At 29.1% G+C, this 26,059-nt stretch overlaps 2 protein-coding genes across 2 annotated transcripts in view; both read left to right on the top strand.

Moving 5' to 3' along the window:
* The window catches only part of LOC129965804 (Na(+)/citrate cotransporter-like), a 30,467-nt gene extending 29,493 nt beyond the window's left edge, over positions 1-974 (top strand). Inside the window, exon 14 of the mRNA XM_056080004.1 lies at positions 365-974. Coding sequence (XP_055935979.1) covers positions 365-574 — 210 coding nt within the window. The 3' untranslated portion in view covers positions 575-974. The remainder of the gene's footprint in view (positions 1-364) is intronic.
* A 6,694-nt stretch (positions 975-7,668) lies between these two features.
* LOC129965801 (Na(+)/citrate cotransporter-like) overlaps positions 7,669-26,059 on the top strand; it is a 39,149-nt gene continuing 20,758 nt past the window's right edge. The window contains exons 1-4 of the mRNA XM_056079998.1: positions 7,669-7,932; positions 12,118-12,267; positions 23,997-24,112; positions 24,296-24,444. Of these exons, the coding sequence (XP_055935973.1) occupies positions 7,822-7,932; positions 12,118-12,267; positions 23,997-24,112; positions 24,296-24,444 (526 nt within the window). The 5' untranslated portion in view covers positions 7,669-7,821. The remainder of the gene's footprint in view (positions 7,933-12,117; positions 12,268-23,996; positions 24,113-24,295; positions 24,445-26,059) is intronic.

Genomic DNA, 26,059 nt, shown 5'->3' with positions numbered 1-26,059 from the left:
TTTTCGAATGAAAATTCTATCAAAGAGTTGAATATTAAATTTAAAAAATTTCATGATTTAGCAAAAAATCGGCTTTTTAACATAGTTGCCTATCTTGAATTACGAAAAACATAGATGGACGTTATATATGAGAAATGTAAACAATGCAAATGCCATGATTAGAAATTTAATTTGAGTGATAATACTTATTCGATAAAACGCATTTGCAAACATCAGCATTGTGGTTCCAAAAGTGATATTATAGAAAACAATAATTTGTGAAATTCTGCTTATTTTATCCATGGATAAATCTAATTTTCTATCTAATATGAATAAATATATATATGAAATATTTTATTTGATATCATTGACTTTTCTTTTACAGCTGAAACCGGGAATCGTCATGAACGTGGCGTGTTGCTGCATTCAACTGTTCACTCTTCATACTCTGGGAGTAGCACTTTTTGATTTGAACAAATTTCCAAGCTGGGCTCAACACAAAGGGATAACAAATACAATGACCATAAATGTTACTGATTTTGGAAGCATGCCAGCTAATACAACCCAAATTCTAAATAATACTTTAATTTTATGAATTGAAATTAATGTACATTAATGGCATCATATATTTCATACATAATGTAATTAATGTTACATCATATATTTCTTAAAAGTTTTTTTTTTTTTAATTTGAGCTAATTTCTTTAAATACATAATTTAGAAGAAAGTAAAAGCCTATACCAGACTATTTATTATTAGTTATCATTAAGGAAATTAATTATTCTGATCATTAATGAACAAATATTCTGGAATTTTCAAGTCCCCACTTAAACTTTACAGAAGCAATATTGTTTGTAAAAATAATATTATATTATTAGGTAATATTTGAAATTTTAAGGTAATTTCAGAAATTAATGTATATCCTATAATTTTTACCCTTTATTTACTGAATTTCTTAATTTTTTTAATTGGCTTTTTTAAATACTTAATTTAGAGGCAAGTAAAAATCTACACTGCAATTTTCACTTTAAATCATCATTAAGGTCATTAATTAATGTTGAATTTTTAAGTTCTGAAAAAAACTTTTTTTATATTTACTAATAATATAATATTATTTTTATAAAAATAATGTTCTATTATAAGTAATATTCGAAATTTTAAAATAATTTGAGAAATACAAAATGGCGCTAATTTTGTTAAATAATTCTGTACTTAATATAAAACAAAAATATAAATATAATTTACTAAAATGTAAAAAAATATCTATATTATATATGTAAAAGCATGGATGATTTTCAATTTTCTATGCTTCCTTCGTAGCTTTATATCATCTACAATTAGAATTGTATTTGACATGTTTCTGAAGAGAAATATGTTTGTATTATCATTCAATCATTTGTCTAAGGAGCATTGTAGAAGTTAATTTCGAAGTTCCATTGGGTGTCAAAGCGTTAAAATATATACAGTACCATGAGAAATCTGAAGGAACTAATGAGTTAATAAAATTTGCAATTAATGAAGAGTCATCTTATAAGTTAAATAAAGAATTAAATAATTTCTTATAATTTTTTGGAAGTAATTGATATCGTTTTTTCATTCTCCACAAGGATGAATAGCATATACTCGTAAACTAAAATTATCCGTAAAAGTAAATGATTCCGATATACAAATATATATACAAATTTTTTTTAACGTTTATATTTCATAAAATTTCAGTTTCATGCTGCATTTCATTTCATTGTTCAATATTTCACAATGTTATTTCTTAATGATGTGTACCAAAATATAAATATTTTGCAAAATAAAAATATATAATTTTAAAATTTATTTTTATATTGTCTGACTTTCTTTTTACTCCGCAATTTTAGAATTATGTCTATTTATTTATGAAAACGATAATTCAAAAAACCTTTGAACTAAATGTATGATGCTTGATATTTGGTTTTTTACAAGAATAAAATTTGGTACACATATCTAGTACTCAATATGTAGATTTGTATTAAATTTTGAACCAAATCTGGCAAGGGACTAACCATCATGCAAATAACTCAAATTCGCAACAATTTATAAGAATAAAATTTAAAGTATGAACATCATATTGTAATTATAATTCCATGCCAAATTTTGATTTCAATCATTTGAAAAAAGATTGTTTAAATGATACACACAGTTTGCCTCACTGTACTATGTATGACGAAATATTCCTATTCGGAACTCTAAAAATAAAAATCTGAGCAATCGTGGCTTTCACTATCTTGACCATTTTCCATAATTTTATACAGTGGAAAGAGTATAACACTTTTATTAAATAATATGGAAGAAACTTTCGGCGGAACTGCTCACATTGATTTTTATCTATTATCTAATAGTCTCATATTTTGCAAGATAAATAGAATTTATCCAATTATACATAAAATATACAATATTCTCTTCTAAAAAATGAATAACTGTATACGAAACTTAACTGTATTCGATAACTTATTTCGAATGTTAAATGTTTGCAATGTAAAAAAAAGAAGAAAAGTTAAGGAAAATATACAATATCAATTAAAAGTATACAATTTCACTAACAGTCATTAATTAAAGATAGTAGCAGATTTTAATCAAATGATTAAAAATTTTCTCCTATTTAATATTCATTTTTGCTTCATTTTCTGACAGTGTTTATCCTTTTCGGAGCCTAACGCATTTATGTTTTTTTTTTCGATAATTTTATATAAACATTGAATGAAATGAATACAATTTTTACAAAAATTGAATACAATAATTATTTAGATTGCAGTGATAAAAACATTTTATACAGATATATAACCTTTTAATTTTTAACTTATTTCGTACTTTTCATAATTTGTTAATAAAAATATTGTGAAATATTCCTGTCAATTTTTTTCTCAAAATTCATTACAAAATATATCTATTCATACAATACCAAAAATGTAATTAATTCAACGAAATAATTAATAATTAAAATGTGAATATTATGTTGCTATTAAGAATACACTATTATATAAAATTTTAAAATTCTAGAACATCAGAAAAACATCAAAAAAAAAAAAAAAAGATTACGAAATTCCATCATTATACACATGGAGAAAATCAAACGAAATAAGTCTTTTATTAACAATCATCTCTTGTTTAAACTAGTTTACTTTAGTTGAATTAACGCCGTTTGGAAGAAACATTTAGGATATTTTGAGCCTCAATCAGATGATAAGGACATCATTTGCAGTGGCACGAATCTCTTCGAATTTCTTTCCCGCACTAACGGCGTTGAATCTCTTAAAGGGAAGGAGCAGCAAACTTTCTTCGTAATTTTCCTAAATCCCCATTAGTTATTTAATATTAAGGTATTCAAAAGTTTCATAATAATCGCGACGGTTCTGAATTTTTTTTTTTTCTTTTTTTTTTTTTTTTAGTACTTGAAAAAATGTTGGAAATTTTCTTTCTTTTCCCCTTTTAAATTATGGTCTAAGAGAATTGGGAAAGCTTGTACTTTCAAAGGATTGATCTTTTTAATTTTACATAAAACAAGGGACATTCAACTGGCTAGTGAAATGCGTATTAGCTTCGGAAAGCTGAAATCTCATAAACTAACTTTCTAAAATGCAGTTAATAGAAACTCCTATAATTATATATATATGCTCTTTTTACAAAACATTTTTTTTTTCAAATTTCAATACGTTTATAAAATTATTTCATTACGATAGAAATTTGATAATACAATATTTACAAATATTATACATCTGTTACACCTACTTTTACTTAATTTTGAGCTGTAATATAATCTTAAAAAGCTAATTATAATTAAAAAAAACTTGTGAATTTTTAGATTTTCAAGTTTATAATATTCATTATCTTTTAATTTTTAATTAAAATACATTAAAAAGTAAAATCTAAGATATTTATTACTCATATATTTGGATGCAATGCTTATTTGGCAATAATTTTATAGAAATTTTTTTTCCCTAAGCGAATCGATTTGTAGTCATGAGTTTGAAGAATATGACATCACAATATATTTTCAATTCGCTATTAAAAAAGAATACTTTAAGAATAAAAATAATATTTGCTATTCTATTATGAAAACAGTATATCCTCGTTTTGCACAATAAATAACATTTACTTACAAAAAAGGCTCTTTATATGCGTTTCAAATTTCAATGAATTCCTTTGCCGAGAACTTCTTAGTTCCGTTAATGAGTCTTTCTTGGCAATTTAACACTAATTATTTAAAATAAAAATTGTTAAATCTTTAATTAAATATGTTTTTAGAAAATTGGGTTCTTAGAAATTATCTTTTTCAATTTTTTTCTAGATGTAGACTAATAATCTAAATTTAGTGAATAATGGAAGTTCAGCATCATTCCTCCGAATATTATTAATTATAAATAACATTAATAATAATGTCAATATTTTTGTTCATTTTAATTTAATCTGACCTATTTTGTGCTCACAAAATTGCTCAAAATCTGTTTTCTTCTCGCTTCCTGATGCACTAGAATTTTGAAATTTTGTATCTGTTATACTTTTTTGATAAAATTATAAAATACTATAATTTCAGAAATTAATTATCAGTGAATCGACAAAAATCAAAATTTGTGAGTAATCACTATTTAGCAGAAAATATTAGAAAAAAATTAACTTCAAGATTCCATAATATTTCAAATATTACATAATAAATTAATGGCAGAAAATAAAAAATAAATAAGTTAAAGTACAAACAAATTTTTTAGGGTTCAAATAAAAATATATTTTAATATTCTAAAGACTTTTATTAGATATATTGACTTAATGATTCGGTGCTAACATCTTTTAACTCAAAACATAGAACGTTCGGGATTAACGTTAATAAAATATCACTTTAATATGTTCAGATGACTTAACGTTTAAAACAGATTTCATAAAAGTTGGTGTCATAAAATTCCAATCAAAACATCTGATATACACTATTTATTTTAATTTACGTCGGAGGCATTTCCTACTTCAGTCTAGTTAATAATAAATGCTAGGAAAAGATCAAAGATTAAAAATTTCTCCATAGATATTGTTTTGTTTCATATCAATAAATATGCATTTTACTTAAGAGATTGCATTAAATAAAATTTTGCTTTTTAAAAAAATATTTCCTTCTTTAATTTCTCTGTTAGAATCAACATAAACTGGTTTCATTGTATAAAATATTTCTGATATTTCAAAGTAAGTTTTAAGAAGACGATAAATTTTAAAGATAAGTGAAGTGGTTAAAACCGAAATAGCAATACTTACCATAAACCGATAAATTATAGTTAGGATTATTTTTTATTTTCACTTTCACGTGCACAAAATATACAAAAAGGAAATATTGAAATCGTCAAAATATTCGAACTTGAGATTTAGGTCTAACTGAGTTTTAAAAATATATTTTATTTATTTTATATATTTTATATAATATATAATATATTTTATATATTTTATTATATTTTTAGAATTATATCTGTCTCTCTATAAACATGATAAATAAAAAACACTTTGAACTAAATAGATGAAATTCAGATATTAGTTTTATACCTCATTTGCATCATATTTTGAAAAATTCCAATCAGTAAAAATCTGTTTTTCCAAAAATAAATTAACACAATAACTACAAAACAAAGAAAGCTGGATAAATAAAACTTACTGCGTAGATTTAACTTTCGAAAATGTAGATACGTATTAAATTGAGAACCGAGACCGGCAAAAAATTGAACTTTATTTTGATCTGTCCTTTCGCATGTATATGTTCAACATATCAAAATAGGCAAATGAAATTTCTTTTTTAGTTCAAGCATCTAAAATACTGATTTTTATCAAATCTTGAACGTATCTTAAAGGGTTGACCAGCTAGTTTATACTTTCAAAGCATACAAGCGAGGCAACTTAAATAGCAATGATTTAAATACGTGAAATTAGATATGTCATCTCTTGAATTCAATTTTGGTTATGCCTGAAATTTTGATTTCAATCAGAGGGAATAAAGGTGTCCAAATTCATATTCAACTTTCTGGTACTTTTGTTTTAACCGCATCTCAGCGGTTAATCGCCAAAAATAGCACACTATTATGCTCTTTGGTAGTTATTATTCGCCAATAAAAACGGTTAAAAATTCACAAGCGCATTATGAGATTGAGTGCAAGAAAGTTAAGGGAAACGACTCCCTTTAATTTATTTTCATTATAATTACAAATTGTATCAAATAAATGACTAACAAAAAAATTTCATTTTTGAAATAATTTTAATTTTATATTCGTATAAAAACGATATTTTTTTTTTCTATAAGAGAACTGAGATGCTCTGGATCACGTCGAAATATGAGTTGCAAATAAATCGTATTTTTTGGCGGAAAAATGTCTGATAGAAAATTGATTATATATAGAAAGAATGTACTTTCACAACTTTATAATGTTTAAAAACATTGTTTTTTATAGCATTATTTTTAATAGAAAATCGGAAGCATGCTGTGATGAAATAATCATCAAGGTCATAACGCAAATGCTACACTCAGAAAAAAAATTCTGTATAAAATCACTCCAAAATAAGCTTCTGTATAAAATCACTCCAAAATAAGCTTCTGTATAAAATCACTCCAAAATAAGCTTCTGTATAAAATCACTCTATATTGAAAATAAAAATTCAAAAAATATTGAAAGTGCTATAACTTGTAATACATATTTTTCATTATAAAAAATAAAAATATATATTGCAGACTTCATAAAAACCTGCTATAAAGGATGCATAATGCTCTTATATATTTTAGTATAAAATTTGAAAGGATACATTAAAAAGAATTTATATAGACGTAAATAATGTTGCAGAAAAATATTTTGAGAAAAAAAAAGCAAATATATATATATATATATATATATATTTATAACTCTCTCTTATTAATAACATTTCTGACTTTTATTAATCACATTTTAAAAAGTAAATTTATGAGTTATTTATTGTTTTTTTTTAATTATTGCTTAGTAAGTATTCCCATAAGCGCTGAAATATCAAAAAAAAAATTTTTCAGGAGACAAAAAAAATGCAGGCTCTAGTTCTTTTAATTTTCTAAATAAATTGCCCCACAAAAAACGATATCAGAAATCATAAGGTCATAAAAAATATTTCTTTTAAACATTATGATATTTTACTTATCCTGATTATACAAGATAGTTATCTTTATTCTTAGCGATCGGCCTTATACAATTAAGAGATGCAACTTATCCTTATTTAACATTACTCACTATCAATAAAGATAGTTCTTAAATAGAATTACTTCCAGCACTTTCTTATATCTGATTTCCAGTTAATATGCGAAGAAATAAAAGTAAACGAACTAAATTCCTTTCCACACTGATTTAAACTGTTTATTTATCAAATGTCATCTTTAGATCGTAATTCATATTTAACTGATACAGTTAAATACGATAAGAGAGTTTCATATATGAGTAACAGCAAATACTGTAAAAAAACACCATGATTAGTGATAGAAGAGTACATGTTCCAAAGAGGTACATGAATCCTTATCACCAGCAGACGCCACTTGTCACCACCATTTAGTGATGGCCTTTATGTTGCGACACAGCGAATCTTTCAAATAGTCTGTATTAAAAAACGGGAAAGACCAAAATATTATTAAGTGATTCTTGCATCATATGATCAAGGTCCAGCATCGATAAAGGTCAACCATCCTCGGTGGAGATTCATTTAACTCCGTACGCGGGTGCATTGGGCATTGAGACTCAATCTGAGCGCATTGTAGTCAATTAAAATCGTTTTTGTATTCCAACATCCTGTGATCTTTTATTCGCTGGAGCAAAGAAAAAAAAGTCAAAGGACGTCATGTCGCTTTGGCAGAGCTGCTGGAAGCGGATGAATAGAAAGATTTTTGTGTATATCGTGAGTCTGATTCTACCTTTCGCGCTATTGCCCTTGGCATTGTCTACTGATAAGGCAAGTAAGTCATGTCTTCATTTTCTTGAAACTAAGTCATTATTTAATATGAAATATTAAGAATTTGTTGAGAAAAAGACTCACACACCTGACTTGGTCATTTGAATGAGCCATGAAAAAATTATATATACTTTAAACGCTTTACTGTTTTCTTTTCTTTATAATCAAATTAAATGATGCCTACAGTTTTGGTTGGTAGTTGAGGCTGATTCAATAAAGAATTTTTAGAATACATAAGATGTTTGTGAATTATGTGATACTTTTATTTCAAATTATGTCTTTAAAAGATTTAAATTCAGATTATAAAAATGAAAAACCATAATTAGATGCCCATATTATGCACGGTCATGATGATAAAGAAATTAGATATATTTCATTGGAATTTTTGCAGATATTGGAAATTTAAGATTTTTCAATAAAAACAAAAGTAGCTCTTGAATTAATAACGATAAAGAAACTGAATAAATTTTACTAGCAATTTTTGCAAATGTTGGACATTTTAAGATTTTTGAATAAAAATAAATAGTTTTTGAATCAATAGTGATAAAAAAATTGAATAAATTTTATTAACAACTTTTGCAAATATAATATTTAAAATTTTTCAATAAAAATAAAAATAGCTCTTTAATTAATAGCGATAAAGAAATTGAATAGATTTTATTAACTATTTTTACAGATGTTGGAAAATTGCTCTGTATAAGATTTTTCAATAAAAATGAAAATAATAAATATTTAAACTATATATCGATAATAGGAAGTGATTAACTTTTCACTATTTGAAGAACAAACTGAATACAATTATCATATGAAGAATCACAAAAATTTGATGGTTTTAGGATTCATTATGTTTAAAAATTTTTATCATTTGAAATTACACCAAATATTATTTGTCACTGAAGGAAAAATTTGAATGTAATAATTAGCTCTTGAAAATCTTAAAATAAAACTTTTATCCATAATGTTTAGCATAAATAGATCTATCTCAAAATATTGTCTTGTAATTCCTTTCTATTTCATAGTTCTTTACAATTGTGTATTATGTTAATTATTCTTCTATATATAAAACTGATTAAAATTATTCAAATTTATTTCTGATAATAAAAAAATTGCACAAAATTTATTTCAGGAACTTTTTTAATGAAATAATGAAATTTAATTCTTTCATTTAAAAATGTTAAAAATCGCGGCGGATTTATGCATTTTGCGGCCCTAGGCAGTACACAATATGAGGCCCATTTTCTTTTACTCAGTTCATGAATTTAGCTTTAAATTTCAACTCATTAATATACTTAATTAACTTATTAATGATTTAATTTAGGTTAATTTTAATAACTTAATGAAAATGTATATTCTTATTTTACTTACGGATGAACGACATTATGTACACGAATGTCAGTGCTTTATTTCACTCCATTAGTTATTTTCAATTTACAATTATTATGATAGCGAAGTGAATGTAATAAAACGGTTAGAAATCTTATCAACTGATAAAATATTATTATCCTAACATTTACTAATTTACAGAATTTACATTTTTAAATTTGATTCATTAGACTAATTACGATTGACCTACTTGCGTCCCCCTCTTAACGCCGCAGTGGTCTTAAGCGGCGCTCCTACTGCCTCTCCTTGACCCTCTCTTGTGGTTTTCTGGCGTTCTTTGATGCCTGTCTAGTTTAACATCAAAGCACCCTAGAAAAGTGCAAGAGAGGGAAAACAAGGGAAAGCATGCTTTGTCAACAGGCGGACAGGTCGTAGGAACGCCACTTTAGGCATTCGCCTAGTTTATTTAGTCAGAAATCTGCCACTGGTTGGAAGAGTTATATGATATCGCAATTGTGTTAGAAGATATACCACTCTCCATACCATCACCGAGCCACCACCAACTTGAACAGTCCCTTGTAGGCATGAGTGATCCATGGATTCATGGTGTATTCTTCACACTCTTGCAAGGCCCTATATAACTCATCAGATCAAACAATGTTTTTCCAGTCATTAAGAATCCAATGATGGTGTTGGCGAGCTCATGCGTGGCGCAGAACTTTGTGCCACTGAGTCAACAACGGTGCACGAGTTGGCTTTGACGCTGCGAATGCCCATATCAATTAGGGTATGTTGCACAGTGCGTACGTTGTTGATAGTCCTGCATTCAAATCCGCAGCAATTTGAAAAAAAAAAAAAAAAAACTATTGAACGTCTGTCTCGTGTAATGATTCTTTTCAGCCGTCGATGATCTCGTTCTGTTAAGGTCTTTTTCCGGCAGCACCGATGTCGGAGATTTCAGGTTTTACCTGGAACATGATATTCAATGAAATGGTCCTTGAAACAGTCGTGAACGAAAATCCAAATTTCATCGCTACTTCGGAAATGCTGTGTCCCATCTCTCGTACGCCGGATATTAGTCCCCGTTGAAAATCACTTAAATCTTGATAGCCTGCCATTGTAGCAGCAATAACCGATGCAATAGTCTCCTCAGACACCAGTTGTCTTATACGTATACGCACTGTCTAGGCATCATGTTATGCTGATTGGTTGCATACCTGCATTATTTGCACACGACCAGCTATATCAGTTTTTCTAGCTCTTCAGTGTGTATATATTATATATATATATGTGTGTGTGTGTGTGTGTGTGTGTGTGTGTGTGTGTGTGTGTGTGTGTGTGTGTGTGTGTGTGTGTGTGTGTGTGTGTGTGTGTGCGTTTCGTAATTTTACCAAAATATTAAATAGTTGGTTCAAAAATTTTTTCCTCGATTCTAATTACGCAATTTCAGTTTATATAGCCATTTTAAGGAAGGCAAACAACAATCTAAATCTATGTCTAGGCATATTTTCAACTATTCAAAAAAAGAAAGAAAGAAGAGATTAAAACCGAATAAAATAATGCAAAGTACAATAGTTTATAAATAAATGACGAAATATTATTCAGCCTTGGTTCTCTCCTCCTCCCCCCAATAATGGGAATTGATTGTTTAGTCTCTTGCTGTAGAATAATTCTTAAAATTTTATAAATCCGCAATCAAGATAAAGACGATGTGTTTGATGTTCAAAGAAATGAGTGATGCAATTTACAGATAGCAGAGATGCAAAAAACAATTCTAATAAACTGCCCGTTTTCTTCGGAAGGAAAAACAAACAAAAAAACAGACGAATGTGTAATGCAAGCTTTTTTTTTATTTATAGCTTATCTGGTTTTTTTTTAATTTCTTACTTTTACCTGAATTTTCATGAGAATAATATCAGAATTTTTAACCTATTAGAAAAAACAAAATTCACGAAAATTGCCTCATACATTTCGGAAAAATTATATATCATAACTAGTTTTTAAATTATCAAGTAGCACCTGAAAAAAAAAGACTTTTTATTTCGATACAATATATCTTTATTGTCGAATATGGTTAAGAAGGACATATATTAAAAATTGGATTGATTGTTAGAGAAATATTGATGTCAAATCTGATAGATGTCTTTTGAATATCAATTTCATACTTCATAAATTTAGATAATAATAATAATACTGTTAAGTTTTCGGTAGTTCTCGTTTCCTTGAAAAATGAAAGAATTATTTTTAGGTAATAATTTTTTTTCTATTTAAACCAAAACCAAAATAAACATTTCATTTATGTAAATAAAAAAAGGATAAAATGAAAAGAGTGTAATTGGCCATTTCTTTGGACACAATTCTTTATCCCATTTTACCCCATTTTTTTCTAGTCATATAATGTTAAAATATTTTTAGACTTGAAATTAGAATAAGAAAACGGATTCATTTAGCTTATAGATAAATTTAATTTAATTAAGTAATTTGGTTAATTAATAATTAAGTAACAAATCAAGACACATCATTTTGTATGAGATAAAGAACTGAAGCATCTAAGTTTCTGTCTTTCTAAAAAAGTGTGTCAAAACTTATGCCAACCTACATAATTTCATACAAAGATTGATAAATTTGGTGGGAATCATACTTCCCACGGCGCTAGAAAGGATTAAGGAAAATTTTATGTTATATTATAGAGTAGAGTATTTTCTTATATTTCAATAAAAATTTGATTTTTATTGTTATTATAAAGTTTTACGTTATATTATAGAGTAGAGTATTTCTTATATTTCAATAAAAATTTGATTTTTGTTAAAAATATATTCATTTTATTCAAATGTTAAATATATTCTTTTTATTCAAATTCAGGAATCAAAATGTACTTTCGTTATGGTGATAGTTGCTGCATATTGGTTACTAGAACCAGTTCCGATAGCAGCAACCTCTTTACTTCCTATAGTCCTGTTTCCAATATTAGGCGTAGTCAGCTCATCGGAGATCTGCAAGAACTACATGAAAGTGAGTATAAGGGCTTATATCTATTTTTCTATTAGCATTACGTTTATATAATTACTTTTTCCGTCTTTGGCAACCTGTTGGTTGACCAGAAATACTGGTAAAATTTAATTTCCATTCAATATATTATACATTGAAGTTCATAATTCCTTTAAAAAAGAATTAAAAATCAAATTGTGATATACTGTGTCTTTAAAATTAAATTTCCATTTTGAAAGGACCTTAAAATTAAAAATACAGCAAAATATTATCAAATCTAGTAACTGTTTATAGGGGTACATTGGCAGATTTTATTACTGTTAGACTCTAGACATTGTACATTATGTGGCCCTTCTTTTTAAAAGATGGTCAATTTAATTTCAGTATATTTTTAATATATTAATGGTTAATTTTATGTTAATAATTTATATCTTTTTAACTTTTTGATGGTGAATTAGTATTTATTTATCTATCATAACTCCTGACTGTTTGGCATGTTTGTTTGTTTTGCAATATTATTGTAGCAGACGTTCTGTATTTATTAATTTTCTAATAATTAAATCAATGTAAAGAACATACAGGGACCTTCTATTTGATAAAATACAAATATTTTCCTAATATTTTATCATTCATAGAATTTTTTATTTTTTACAAACTTATTCATTTGGCAACTAAAAAAATGAGGATTGTTGATCGACCTGTTTGCGGCCTAGCAATTAGATAGCCTCTTTCAGCTTAGTGGCCTTAAGAGCTTCTTAGCTAGAAATCTGCCATTGCAGGAGAATATGGGAGTGTATTCTGCATGTATTCCAGAAAAAAATACTTTACTACAGGGTAACAGTGCTTTATGCAATATTGTACACTAGCATTGGTCACGGAGCATTTTGTGGACAGAACAGGCCCATTTTTTGTGTAAGTAAACTAGGATGGTGAACATCTATAATTGCAGGATTTGGGTCAAATAAATCATTTATATTATCTCCCTAGTTCCACTGCAGTCTTCTAAAGTCAGGGTTTTGTGTGACATGATAGCTGTTTTGCTAATTGGACCATTTTTATATGAAGAACAATCAACATGTGGGCCTGTGACTGGCACTGTGATTGCTTCTCTCTTAGCATTGATGTCAGCATGCTTCGTAATGCCTGAACTTCAGCAATACGGCATTTAGGTCTCACGATCTTTATACACGACAGGGTCCCCCACCAATTAGTACATGTTTCCAACAATTACTTAAGCAGTACTGATGAAGCAATTTACTGATGACTGGATCAATATTGTCATTTCCCATTTCTTGGTCACTACAGTCATCAAATCTCAAATATTGTAAATTCCAGCCATGTGGTTAGCTCAAAGCCTCTATTTATGGTAATAACATATGAAATTTGACGAAATTGAAAAATCTGATGTACCGACACGTCCGTAGAATTTCTCTTGTGACAGCTACTGTTGAGAATGAAGGAATTCGATTTGAATTGCTTTCAGGAAATGGTGAATGCCACACTCAGAATGATTAGAAACATTTTAAACCGATGTCTTTATGTCTAACAACATTGTATAGATTGCCATTACCCTTTAGTGTGGAGTTTTTTTTCTTTAGAAAATGAAATCCCATAACCTCCTGCACACTATTACTAAGTTTGATAAGATTTTGTCAAGTAATTTCCCTTTTATGGCAACTTCAAAGTAGAACTTTCATTATAGAGATACTGCACATTAAAGTCGAGTTCTTTAAAAGCCTTAATCTTGTTCTATTTATTAGGGAAATAATTTTTTTTTTCAATTTTGGTCAAATTTTATTGCATAAATGTCAGTAAAAATGTAACAATCTGCTTCATCTATATTCTAACATTCCGGATGTAGCAACTTCAATTTTCCATTCCTTTTTCAAATTGCAAGGATTTTAAACGGAATCCTCTTTTCTTCGCTTTAAAAAAGCAGAAGAAATTTGTGAGATTTAATATTTGATGAAATACCAAAAAAAAAATAGTTTTATTTCCTTCACAACAATGAAATGCATTGCTGAAAATTTATGCCAATAACGATGTTTAAAGATTGTGTTGGCAATTAAATCACAACAAAAAATTACGCTGCAAATACACCGGTATTATTAAAAAGACAATTCTTAATATTTAAAACGGTGTAAAAAATTATTTATGCGCGATAATACTTATGGATCTAGAATAAATGCCTGAATCCGTATAGGTTTTAATTAATTAAAATTTTAAATTAATCGCTCCAAGGTGCAAATTTGAAACCTCCAAAGTATATTCGTACCAAATTTTGTTTGGTAGTACTAGGTTAAGTACACCAACACGTACACACAAATATTTTCCTTCATTATTAGTAGAGATTTAATGAAAATATCTGTACGTTATGAATGTATGTTATAATGAAAAATTAACTTTTAAATAGCCCTGAACCCGATTCTGTGGTTCCAAAGGAAATACTTATCTAGAATGAATTGCAATTGATGTGCTCTGTAAAATCAGGAAAGAGAGAGAGAGAGAGATTGAATTTTCGGGCAATGATTAACAAATAATTTAAGATGATGTTTGCAGATTTTTTTCTGTAACATAAATGAAAGAAAATTTATTTCATCATTGTACAAATTATAGTTCGTTAGTTTAGAAAGTTCTATAAAATACCGGGTCTATGGTCTCAAACAACACACAAAAAATAGAGATAATTTCATGTGGTGAATCAGTATCAACAAAAAAAAAATATGAAAACATATCTTTCTATCAAGACGAATAAACAGAAACTATATTACAGAAGTGAATAAAATCTCTATTATTTTGTATCAAACTTTTCATTCTGAAAACTGTATTTTTTTATTACACAGCATAAAGTGCTTTGTGAAATTGAGAAGATATGAACTTTAATAATGTCACTAGGCCAGAAATGCTCTGATATTTGTTTTTGAACAAATATCTCTCAGAGAACAAAAGAAAACACTCTTAGAGAAACTCATGATCAGAAATCGTTTGGTATAATATCAAGCAATCAGTATTTGAAGTATCGACTTTTCATAAAATATTTCGAGAAATGGAGTATTAAAAAAAAATGTGAACAGAACGAATTATAGAAAATTGTGATCGTCTTACATAAAAAAGTGTTTTGAAGTAAAAGAAGTACAGAACTTCATCAGCGTTTTTAAATTTACTAAAACAAAAAACAAACAAAAAAAAACCTTTGCTTTAGAGATAATTATGCGGAAACAAAGAATTTTGGAGAAATGTCTTTTATTGCTGAATTTTTTAGCTTTATTATGAGAAAACCTCAAATGAATAATTCAGTTTCACTTGAGTGATAAAACCAAAAGAAAATAAGCAAAAATAAACTTGTGTTGGAATTCAGATCATTATGATTCGTGCAGTGGAAGAAAGAGGACCCACGTCTTCGGGAACATTTCTTTAATGATCACATTTCACACAAAACACGACAAGATAAGACATTAACGCGCGCACCTCAACAGAGCAGCATATCATCTCATTATTTACAATCCCAATGCACTATGGGAAGCGTACCTAATCAAGCATCGCCATCTATTATGCAAAAGAGAATGTAAAGTAATGCAACTGCTACATCCTCCCCCTATACCACCTTAGACTGTCTCGGTGAAGTTGTAGCGGATTGAAATGAGCGAGGACAGAACCTGGGACCCTGTGGTTCGCAGTGGGTGTGTGGGTGAGTGGTTGCTGATGCTGTTGCTGCATCAAGTGAGTCTGGCAACTTTGGTTGCAGGTAGATGGCGCCACAACAGCTGTACGAAGGTTAATCCTCCGAGGTTACCAATGTGGCGGATTGTTATGAGCGAGGATAGAATCGGGACCTTGTGGTTTGCAGCCCAGTAACATGACCACAATACAAAAGCAATTGCTCGGATAGCGTAGTTGTTAACTGGCTTATAAGCTATTCACTACAAAGTGGTGTGATTTTTGATATTTTGACGTTTGTCCCAGGATTGTCATTAGTTTTAGAAGGTTGTTTGGGAGATCGGTTTGGAGATTTTTAGGGCCGACGTCCCGTACGAGTTAGGAATTAAAACTGAATACTGGAATACTCCTTAGGACATCAACGATGCGATGGCAGAGACTGATTTAGTTTTGAAGACTTGATGTCTGGAACACAATGATGAATCATTCTCGGGATGGGAAAAATTATGCCTTGTGTCAGGACGATACGTTTCACTTTCGTTTCATCATTTGCATCAGAAATTCTTTCTCTTTGGGCGCCAGTGTGTTGGAATGAAGTTCATGATCTGTGCAGTGGAAGTAAGAGGATCCATGTTTTCGGGAACATTTCTTTAATGATCACATTTCACAGAAAACACACACAAAACGCGAAGACACGACTGTAGTGAATAGCTTATAAGCCAGTTAATAACTACGCTACCCGAGCAATTGCTTTTATATCTTGGTCATGTTACTGGTTCCCAGGTTCCAGGTTCTATCCTCGCACATCCCAATCCACCACATTGGTGACATCGGACTATGATCCTTCAACCTTCGAACAGCTGTTGTGGCGCCGTCTACCCGCAACCAAAGTCGTCAGACACTTGACGCAACAACCATTCACCCACACTACCTACGCTACCCGAGCAATTGCTTTTGTATCGTGGTCATGTTACTGGGCTGTGAACCACAAGGTCCCAGGTTCTATCCTCGAGCATACCAATTCGCTACAAGACATTAACGCGCGCACCTTAACAGAACGGCATATCATCTCTTTTTCTTACAATCGCAATGCACGATGGGATACGTACCTAATCAGACATCGCCATCTATTATCCAAAAGAGAAGATAGAGTAATGCAACTGCTACTAACTTAGATATTTTAGAAGTGACTCTTATTAACGAATATTATCCTTTTTAGTTTTATTGTAGAAAAAACACAAATGAAATATTCAGTTTCACTTCAATGATAATAATATTAATAAAATATTTTAAAGAGACAGATATTGGAGAAGTGCCGTTTATTGACGAAACTGTTCACTTTTTTCAGAAAACGCCCCATTTGTATTACAAATTAGTGAAACTTTGTTTCTTTCGTAGCCTTAGAACCAGCTTTAAAAATTTCCGAATAGGCCAAATTTAATTATAACAATCCTGTATGAAATTATGAGCAACTAAATTTATGTAGATGTTAGTACATTACTTTCTTATTTTTGTTTTACCCTTTTAGAAGTATGCATACATACATTAATTGGAATATTGGCATTTTCATTTAGTTTATTTCATGCCCATCAGTTAAATATTTTTAGTCATTTTATATTGTTTATATGTATTATGAATAAAATTTTCCATTCCTTTTATATGAAAATTGTTTAAGGTACCCAACTAGGTTAAAAAGATGCCTTTCCAGAAAAATTCCAATTTTTTTTTTTATAATTTGAAAATAAAGTCCAAACTTTATAGATTCTAAAATTTATTTTTAATATATCTAAGATAAAACAATAGATATAGTAGTTTCAATAATACACAAAAAATTAAAATGAAATCTGAAATAGAGATATTTTTAATCAAAAATGAGTTATTTATTTTATTTTTACCAAAAGAATATTTGATATGTTTATGTTACCGCTTCGTTGGCGCTTTTTGTTAAAGAATGTTGCAACCATGTGCTGACTTGGCTTCAGTGATAAAATTTATTGTAACCCTGTTGACATGGGATCAGTTTTCAAAACAGTTTCGTACTGAGTCGTTGCGGGGTCGGTGAACCTCGATACCTGTACAATTTTGTAATACCGATATTCACAAGTTAAAATACCGGTTTTTCGATATTTAGAAATCTTTTAAATTGTCTCCACTACATGTTCACGTGATAACACTTACATACATATGGAAAAAAAAATTGAACTCTAATAGGGGAAATCCAAGGTCAAAGGTGAATACCGGAAATGCGCTTATCGTTCCGCGTCTCACTCCTTTTAATGAGATAGAATCGTCGAAATGTAGAAGAACAGTATGTGAATCATCCAAGAAGGAGGGTCAAAACTATCCTATTACAGCTCCGAGCAATACTGCACATGCGCAGGATTCGTAGTCTGATATTCGTGTCTGTGAAAACAAGGGTGTAGTTGTGAAGAAAGTGCGTAATATTTTGATATCCATATCATACTTTAGGGATCAAAATATTTTTCAGATTTATTATATATATATATATACTCATAAATAATAACCCATAATAATGAATAAGAATAACTTTAAAGAACATAAAAAATCAGTTGATAATACTTCGGTTTGGTTTCATTATTTATATGATGAAAAGAATATGGTGGCACAATGTAAAAAATGTTCACGAGTTATTAAAGTGAACGGAGGAAGTACAAGTGGACTCCATACACATTTAAAAACGAAACATGATACAAATTTGTTAAAGAGGAAAGAATCTAATTGCGATGAAGATACAAATTTAAGCACAGTTTCTAAGGCCAAGGCATCAGAGATTTAAATTATTTTTAAAAAAGAAAAGATAATTTGGATGAAACGATAAGCAAAATGACAGCATTAGATGGTTTGCCCTTTTGAGTGTTTTGCACTTCTACTGAATTAAGAAAATCACTATCCGCCAGAGGTTTTAAAAATCTACCAACATCGGTAAACACTATAAGAACTGTTATAAACTACAGTAATGGTGTTCGCAATTATTTGAAACACGAGCTATTACAATTAAAAGTAAATGGTGAAAAATTTATTCTTACATTTGATGAATGGACAAGTGTAAGAAATAGACGCTATTTAAATATAAATATTCATTCAGAAAAAAAAAATTTTGGAATACAGTACTCACACATGTCTCGGGAAGTATGCCAGCTGAAAAATGTGTGGAAGTGCTTAAGTCTAAATTACCGAAACATGGATTATCCCCGAAAGAAGATATTGTATCCATAACGACTAATGGAGCAACAGTTATGAAAAAAGTTGGAAAGTTGATTGGTGCAAATCAGCAATTGTGCTATTCTCAAGGAATTCAATTAGGAGTAATAGATGTATTATACCAAAAATATAAAGAACAGAAGAATCCAAATACTGTGAATATAGAAACTTCGGATTCCGACTTCCTAAGAGAGTGAGAGTAATATTGACAATGAAGATAATGACAATGTAACTATTGAAGACGGTATTGCTAATGAGGATGAAATATTAACCCATCAAGAATTGCTTCCTATAATTTATAAAGTTCGAAAAATTGTTAAGATATTTAAACGTTTCCCTACAAAAAATGCCATATTACAAAATATATTAAATGAAAATGAAACGGAATATGTGTTAATATTAGATTGTAAAACACGTTGGAACAGTTTACTCCTAATTTTTCAGATAGTGAATTCGACTTAATGTCCAGAACTGTATCAGCTCTACTTAAAATAAAAATGCCTGTTGAGGCATTATGTGGGAGAGATTCTAATTTATTAACAGCTAATGCAACAATAAATTTCATGTTGCAGTCACTGAAAGAACAGCACACATCACTAGCTGAAGAATTATATATTACATTGAAAACTCGTACAGAAGAAAGGCATACTGAAATAGAAAATGTCTTACTGTATTTACATAATTATAATGATTTTAAGAATGAAAAAGAAAAAAAGAGACTAACCAATTCAAATCTGATCAAGTTTATTGTAAATTTTCTTAAAATTTTTTACCCACAAACCTATCCACATTCAGAAGAATTCGGTACAGTTATCGAAGATTATGATGGCACTAATGTCGATAATGAAAAGGAATTGACTCTCAAACAAAAATTAGAATGAGCGATAAATAAAAAAAAATTCAACAAATCAAAATAGAATGCAGAAATCAGATGTATCCAAAACCATCCGATGAGAAATCGATTTATTTGAAGATGAGGGACTTAGAGGTAAATACTTGAAAAAAGTATATCGCGCATTGCTAACAGTACCACCAACTAGCGTAAATGCCGAAAGAGCGTTTTCGACAGCTGGTAATTTTTGCACAAAATTGCGTTCCAGGCTTAATAACAGTACAATTGATGCATTATGTTTTTTAAGATCACATTTCAAAAATTTGTAATAGTACCACAGACTGATTAGTTATATTTACACTTTTTTTTGTGATTTAAATAAATAAAATGTTCCTTTCCTTTTTTTGTGATTCTTTATATATTGTTATAATTTATGTTACAAATTATTTTTACTAATATTTACGCTCTCTAATAAAACTGGCAAATAAAACAAAGAAACGCCTGTGTCTTCTTTCTTTTTCTAAAATTTCTAATCCCGGTATTAAGATAGAAAAAATACCGAATACCGGTATTAAACTTTTGGTCCGATATTGCAATCCCTATACGATATATAAAAATTTTTTTCTGAAGAATGAATATTTCACTGTGATTTATTCACGGAAAACAGGATGTCTGAAAATCAATTCAATAAATTTTCATGAAAGTTGGTATGCATGTGTCCAAAATCTTTGAGGGTTTGATAGACCTCGGATTATAAGATAGTTTCATTTAGACATGTTTTACAGGCAATTTAAATTGAAAACACAGATAAATTTTGACAAAAAAATCATTAAAGGCAACTTCAAATCTCCATAAAATGTTTATTTATTAAAATAATTTTTATCTTGTGGTCTGCTATATTTTATGTAGTTTGATAGGGGAAATAAAAATTGAATATTTTCATTATTATTTTTTTTTAACATGCTCTGTTTTTCATAATATTGAAAATTTTGCTAAATTTTCACTAAATAAGTAGCCTTTTTCAAAAATTAAAGGCAATAAGTATATATTTTTTCTTTTAATAGTGACCTTTCAAGTATGTTTTAGCTATCTGGTACAATAAAAAATGTTTATGTATCATTTTTAAAAATTCGTCTCGGAACCTAGCCGGGTACCTTAAATTAATTGTAGTAATTAACCTTTACTCAATTATCTAATTTTGGCAGTAACCTTTACCTATAATTTTAATAATTATTCTCTTAAATTATTATAGTATATTTAGGAAATAAGCACAATTTTTCATGACATAGAGGGCGCTCATGCAGAAAGGTTAAAGAAATATTAATTACAATGCCCAACCAACATAAACATCCTGTTCTTTCCCATGCCTATGACAAAAACAAATGATTCATCTACAACGAAAACTCTTTCTTGCCTAATATTCGGAATCTAATAAAATGCTTTATTAAATTGTTTCATCAGCTTCATTTCTTGAACTTGATGAACTCTTAAGTGCATCAACTAACATAAACAAACACACCAAAAGTGAATGATGACCTTTTGCTTCTATTTTTGTCAGAATATTACATAAAAAATATGATCAGATTTCTCATGGCGAAAGATAATCAAAGTGTGTTAAGAGATTCTTAATGGAAGATATCTCAGTATCTGCTTATTTAAGAGTAAAACTGTAAATAATTATATTTACCGCACATTAAATCTTTTTAATCGTGTATTCTTTGAAAGGTAAACTTATTGTTTTAAAAATTTATTTAAGGGTAATTAAGAAAATTTTTATCCCGTGATCCTAGAGAATTTTTTCAAACTCTAGTCAGTTAGTAATTAGATGCCATTTCCATTTGACTCTTTATCTTATATTACATTGAAAAGGATTTCCATTTCAATTAGAAAAGTAATTTACAATCTCCAAAATTGATTTATATCAAATTTGATAATAATAGGTCACATGACCTGACTTGTAGAGCGCCAATACGCACATTCAAATGTTTTCCTTTATTATTAGTGGAGATTTAATGAAAATATCTATCATTTACTTGTATATGTTATAATGAAAATTCACCTTTTAAATAGCTCTTAACTCAGTTCTGTGGTTTTTAAGGAAATGTTTCTCTACGAAGAATTGTGATGCTCTCTGTGAAATAGGGGGGAAAGAGAGAGAGAGAGAGAAGTAGAGTTTTTGGGCAATAATTGACCCTACCCCAGTATTTAAGACGATGTTTACAGATCTTTTCTCTAATATAAATGAAGGAAAATCTATTTTATTGTTGTATAAATTACAGTTTGCTAGTTTAGAAAGTTTTATGAAATCGCGGATCTATGGCCCCAAACAAAGCTGAAAGGATAGAGATAATTCCATGTGGTGTAGTTAGCATCAACAAACAAAGATGAAAACATATCTTTCTGTCACTACGAATTAATAAAAACTTTATTACAGAAGTTGAAAACCTCTATTATTTTATATCCATACTTTTCATCCCGAAAAGTTTTTTTTTTTTTTTTTTTTTTTTTTTAATACGCAGTATCAAGTGACCTGTGAAATGGAGCAGATGTGAACTTTAATAATGTCTCCAGACTAGAACTGTCACTAGACTACAAACTTAACTACTAAATTACAAACTAAAATGAAAATGTTTAGCTACTACTTGTGGTGAATATTCTTGGGGGTTCCGAAATAAGTTTTCCATTTTTAATTCTTCTGTAACTTTGAACTTTTAATTGACTATATCTTCAAAAATAAATATTTCTAAATTTTTAGCATACTTATTATATTAACACTTTAAAGGGCCATTTTTTTCTAGTCATATCATGTTTAAATATTTTTAGGCTTGAAATTAGAATAATAAAAGGGATTCATTTAGCTTATTAAATAAATTTAATTTGATTAATTAATAATTAAGTAACAAATCAAGACACATCATTTTGTGTGAGATAAAGAACTGAAGCATTTAAGCTTCTGTCTTTCTAAAGAAATTTGTCAGAACTTATGCCAACCTACATAATTTCATACAAAGATTGATACATTTGGTGGGAAGCATACTTCCCACGGCCTTAGAAAGGGTTAATTTGATATACGATTGTATAAAAGTTCTGAATTCTAAGTAGCTTAATACGTTTTTAGATTTTATGGGAAAGATCAAATTAGGAAAATTTCACTCAATCAAAATAAGTTCACCAAACAAAAACTAATGTTGATACTTTCTATTATTTAATGAAACTTCGATGTTTATAGTAGATTCGAGTGTAGTGTGGGATTTCAATCAATTTTCTACTATAGTGGAGCTTGTCGCCGGGTTGAGCAATCCAGTTGAACAATTTTCCTCTGAACCTCAGGAATCAAATCTATCTTGGACAAGGAGATTTTACCTCAGAAGTTAGATTTCATGCAATACTTTTCTTTTAAACTTGAATAAACTATTAATTTAAGATGAGTGCACATTTCCATATTAAAAAGATTTTATGATTCTAAGTCAGAAATATTGACGATTATAGAAAAATTAAAACTCGAGTTAAGTTTTTCTAGTGTCTCCTCTTTCATATGTCACCATGCTAAAAAAAGACCAAAGTAATTGGAAGTTGGAAGATATATGTGGGTTTTTCTAATCTAGTCCAGCCCAATCAAAAACAAATCTAGCATCTCCTATATAATTAATCATGAACTCTAAGCAGTAAAATTATTTACACAGTAACTATTGGTATTAAAGTTTAGTTAAAATTGAAATTAGACTTTAATCTTTCGTCTCTTATCGGCCCGTCAAGTTAAATTTGCACTTTAATATGAATTTGTTTTGAAGTTCTGGAGTAAATTTTCCATTTTTCATTCGTCTGGGGATTTGAACTTTACAGTTGAAGGCATGAGTTTCAAATTGTAATTGAAGTGTAAATTTTTGCGCTATGAAGCAGTACTATCTTTCTAATTTGTGCTAAAACTCTTCTGACATAATAATTCTATCCTACAATAGCGAAAAATTCAAAATTGTGTCAGTATTGATAAATTCAAGTTTAAATATCGAAATCCTTAACTATTGCTCTTTTTCAATAACAGGAATCCTTCATGATGTTCGTTGGAGGTCTGATAGTGGCCATAGCTGTAGAAGATTGCAAGTTACATGAAAGAATCGCGCTGAAAGTTCTTTTGCTGATAGGGTCAGAAATAAAGTGGTAAGTATTGGATAGAGACTACAAGCTTTAAATAAATCAAATAAAACCTATTTCTGTTATGTGAAACAATTTCGACTCGTCCATGAAATATATTGCTCTTCAGACAATGAAACTTTCATAAACAAATTTTACGAACATCTATTTACAAATTGCTTAGATAAAAAATACAAAATGTTTCCATAGGCTTATGATGGGCTTTATGATAACAACCATGCTCCTATCTATGTGGATAAGTAATACAGCAACAACGGCCATGATGGTTCCAATAGTGGATGCTGTGATTGGGAAGATAACAATGACCACAAACTGCAATGACATTGAACTTGAAGAAAGTAAGATTCATTAATCAAAATACTTATCTTAGTTTATTACGCAATTTGATTTTATTGAATATATTGACTGCCAATGATACTATGTGACTCATGCCTGTGAATCATTCTTATTACAATGAAGAGCACATGATCATCTGGCTAAAAGCTAAAGTGATTACTACATTCGAATGATCAGTACATCCAAAATATGTTAAAAAATGATACAATTTTATAAGTATAAAAGGGCAGCAGATAAAAAAAGACCTCAGAGCATCATTTATATTATTTATTCGTTTTAATTAAAAGCAGAAAAGTGTGTACAATGTAGGAGATCGAAAAATATTCATAAGTATTTAACATTTTAAACCTTCTTCAAAACATATCGAGACTATTGACTTATGAATCATTCGTTGAATAAATGTTTTATTTGAATAAAGTCCAGCAAAAAAATTTAGCCCGGTGTTGAGCCATGCTTCTTAAAGGTTGATGGGTATACAGAAATAATGGCTCTCTTCTAACTTCTTTTCATCGTCATTATCTTCATCTTGTATGCTGTTATCACTTCGATTCATCCATTATGATAATTTATTCTTTCAGTAAAAACTTTAGCTATCTCTCAGTTTGCGTCAACGTTGGATTAGGTTTCATAATATTCTTTAGAAAGATCTGCTGACTTTTCAACCAAGTTAAGTCTTCCTCTTGGTTAGTCCTAAGCAATAGGGAGAGTCTTCTAAAAATTTCTCGCATACTCTCTAATAAATTTGCCATACCAAAGCAAACCTTGCATGGCACTAGCATACAGTAGTAACGAAATATTAACTTTTGGCGTAAATTCAGCAATTTTACTGAATCTATAATGTCATCCTTGGCGGGTTATTTGGCGATTAATCCCTATCATACAGTTAATAGTATCCGAAAATCGAATTTGTGTTTTAGATAAGTTTTTTAATAGATGGAAACAAAGATTTGATACAAAACTGCACTTGTAATCACAAAATATCATACCTAATTTGATATATTTAAGTCAAGAATAGTGCTTACATGTTTCTGAAAGTACAGACCTACAGACAGACAACCCGTTGTTGGTTTTGGCCCAAACTTTGAAAGATATCTATTCTATAGATGTTAAATTTGTGCACTTAATCTTATCTATCTAGCTCTCTTCGTTTCGTATTAACTTATATTCGAACAGCTAGGTAGATGGATTTTCTCTGAACAGAGTTTACTCAAAATTTAAAGAAATTTGCAAATTTGTTGTAAAGACCAAATTTTAACCGTTTAGCTCAAAGCGTTTTTGAGTTATCTTTGTCACAAACAGACAGGCTGACTGAAAGACAGACGGACATTTCTCAAAATGTGTTTTTCGGAATCAGGGAGATTTGAAACTTAAAGATTCGTCAAAATCTAGAGGTGGAATTTTTGACGTTCACTATACTTTTTCTAAACTATATATACGAGAAAGTAAATATCCATTCGGTACCGCCTGGGCATTAAAATTGAACACCGCAGAGGAATTGTTGATCACTGGGATCTTTTATGTATCTAAATTGGGAGATCTGTTTCCCACTATTTTGATTAATACAATTGACTGTTCATTATAAGCGGCTTTTACTACATTTAACTATATAGCCCTTTT

The sequence above is a fragment of the Argiope bruennichi genome, chromosome 4 (assembly GCF_947563725.1).
Source record: "Argiope bruennichi chromosome 4, qqArgBrue1.1, whole genome shotgun sequence".
NCBI classification, from domain to species: domain Eukaryota; kingdom Metazoa; phylum Arthropoda; class Arachnida; order Araneae; family Araneidae; genus Argiope; species Argiope bruennichi.
Note: the sequence above shows the minus strand (reverse complement) of the source record. Positions and strands in the feature narration are given on the sequence as shown.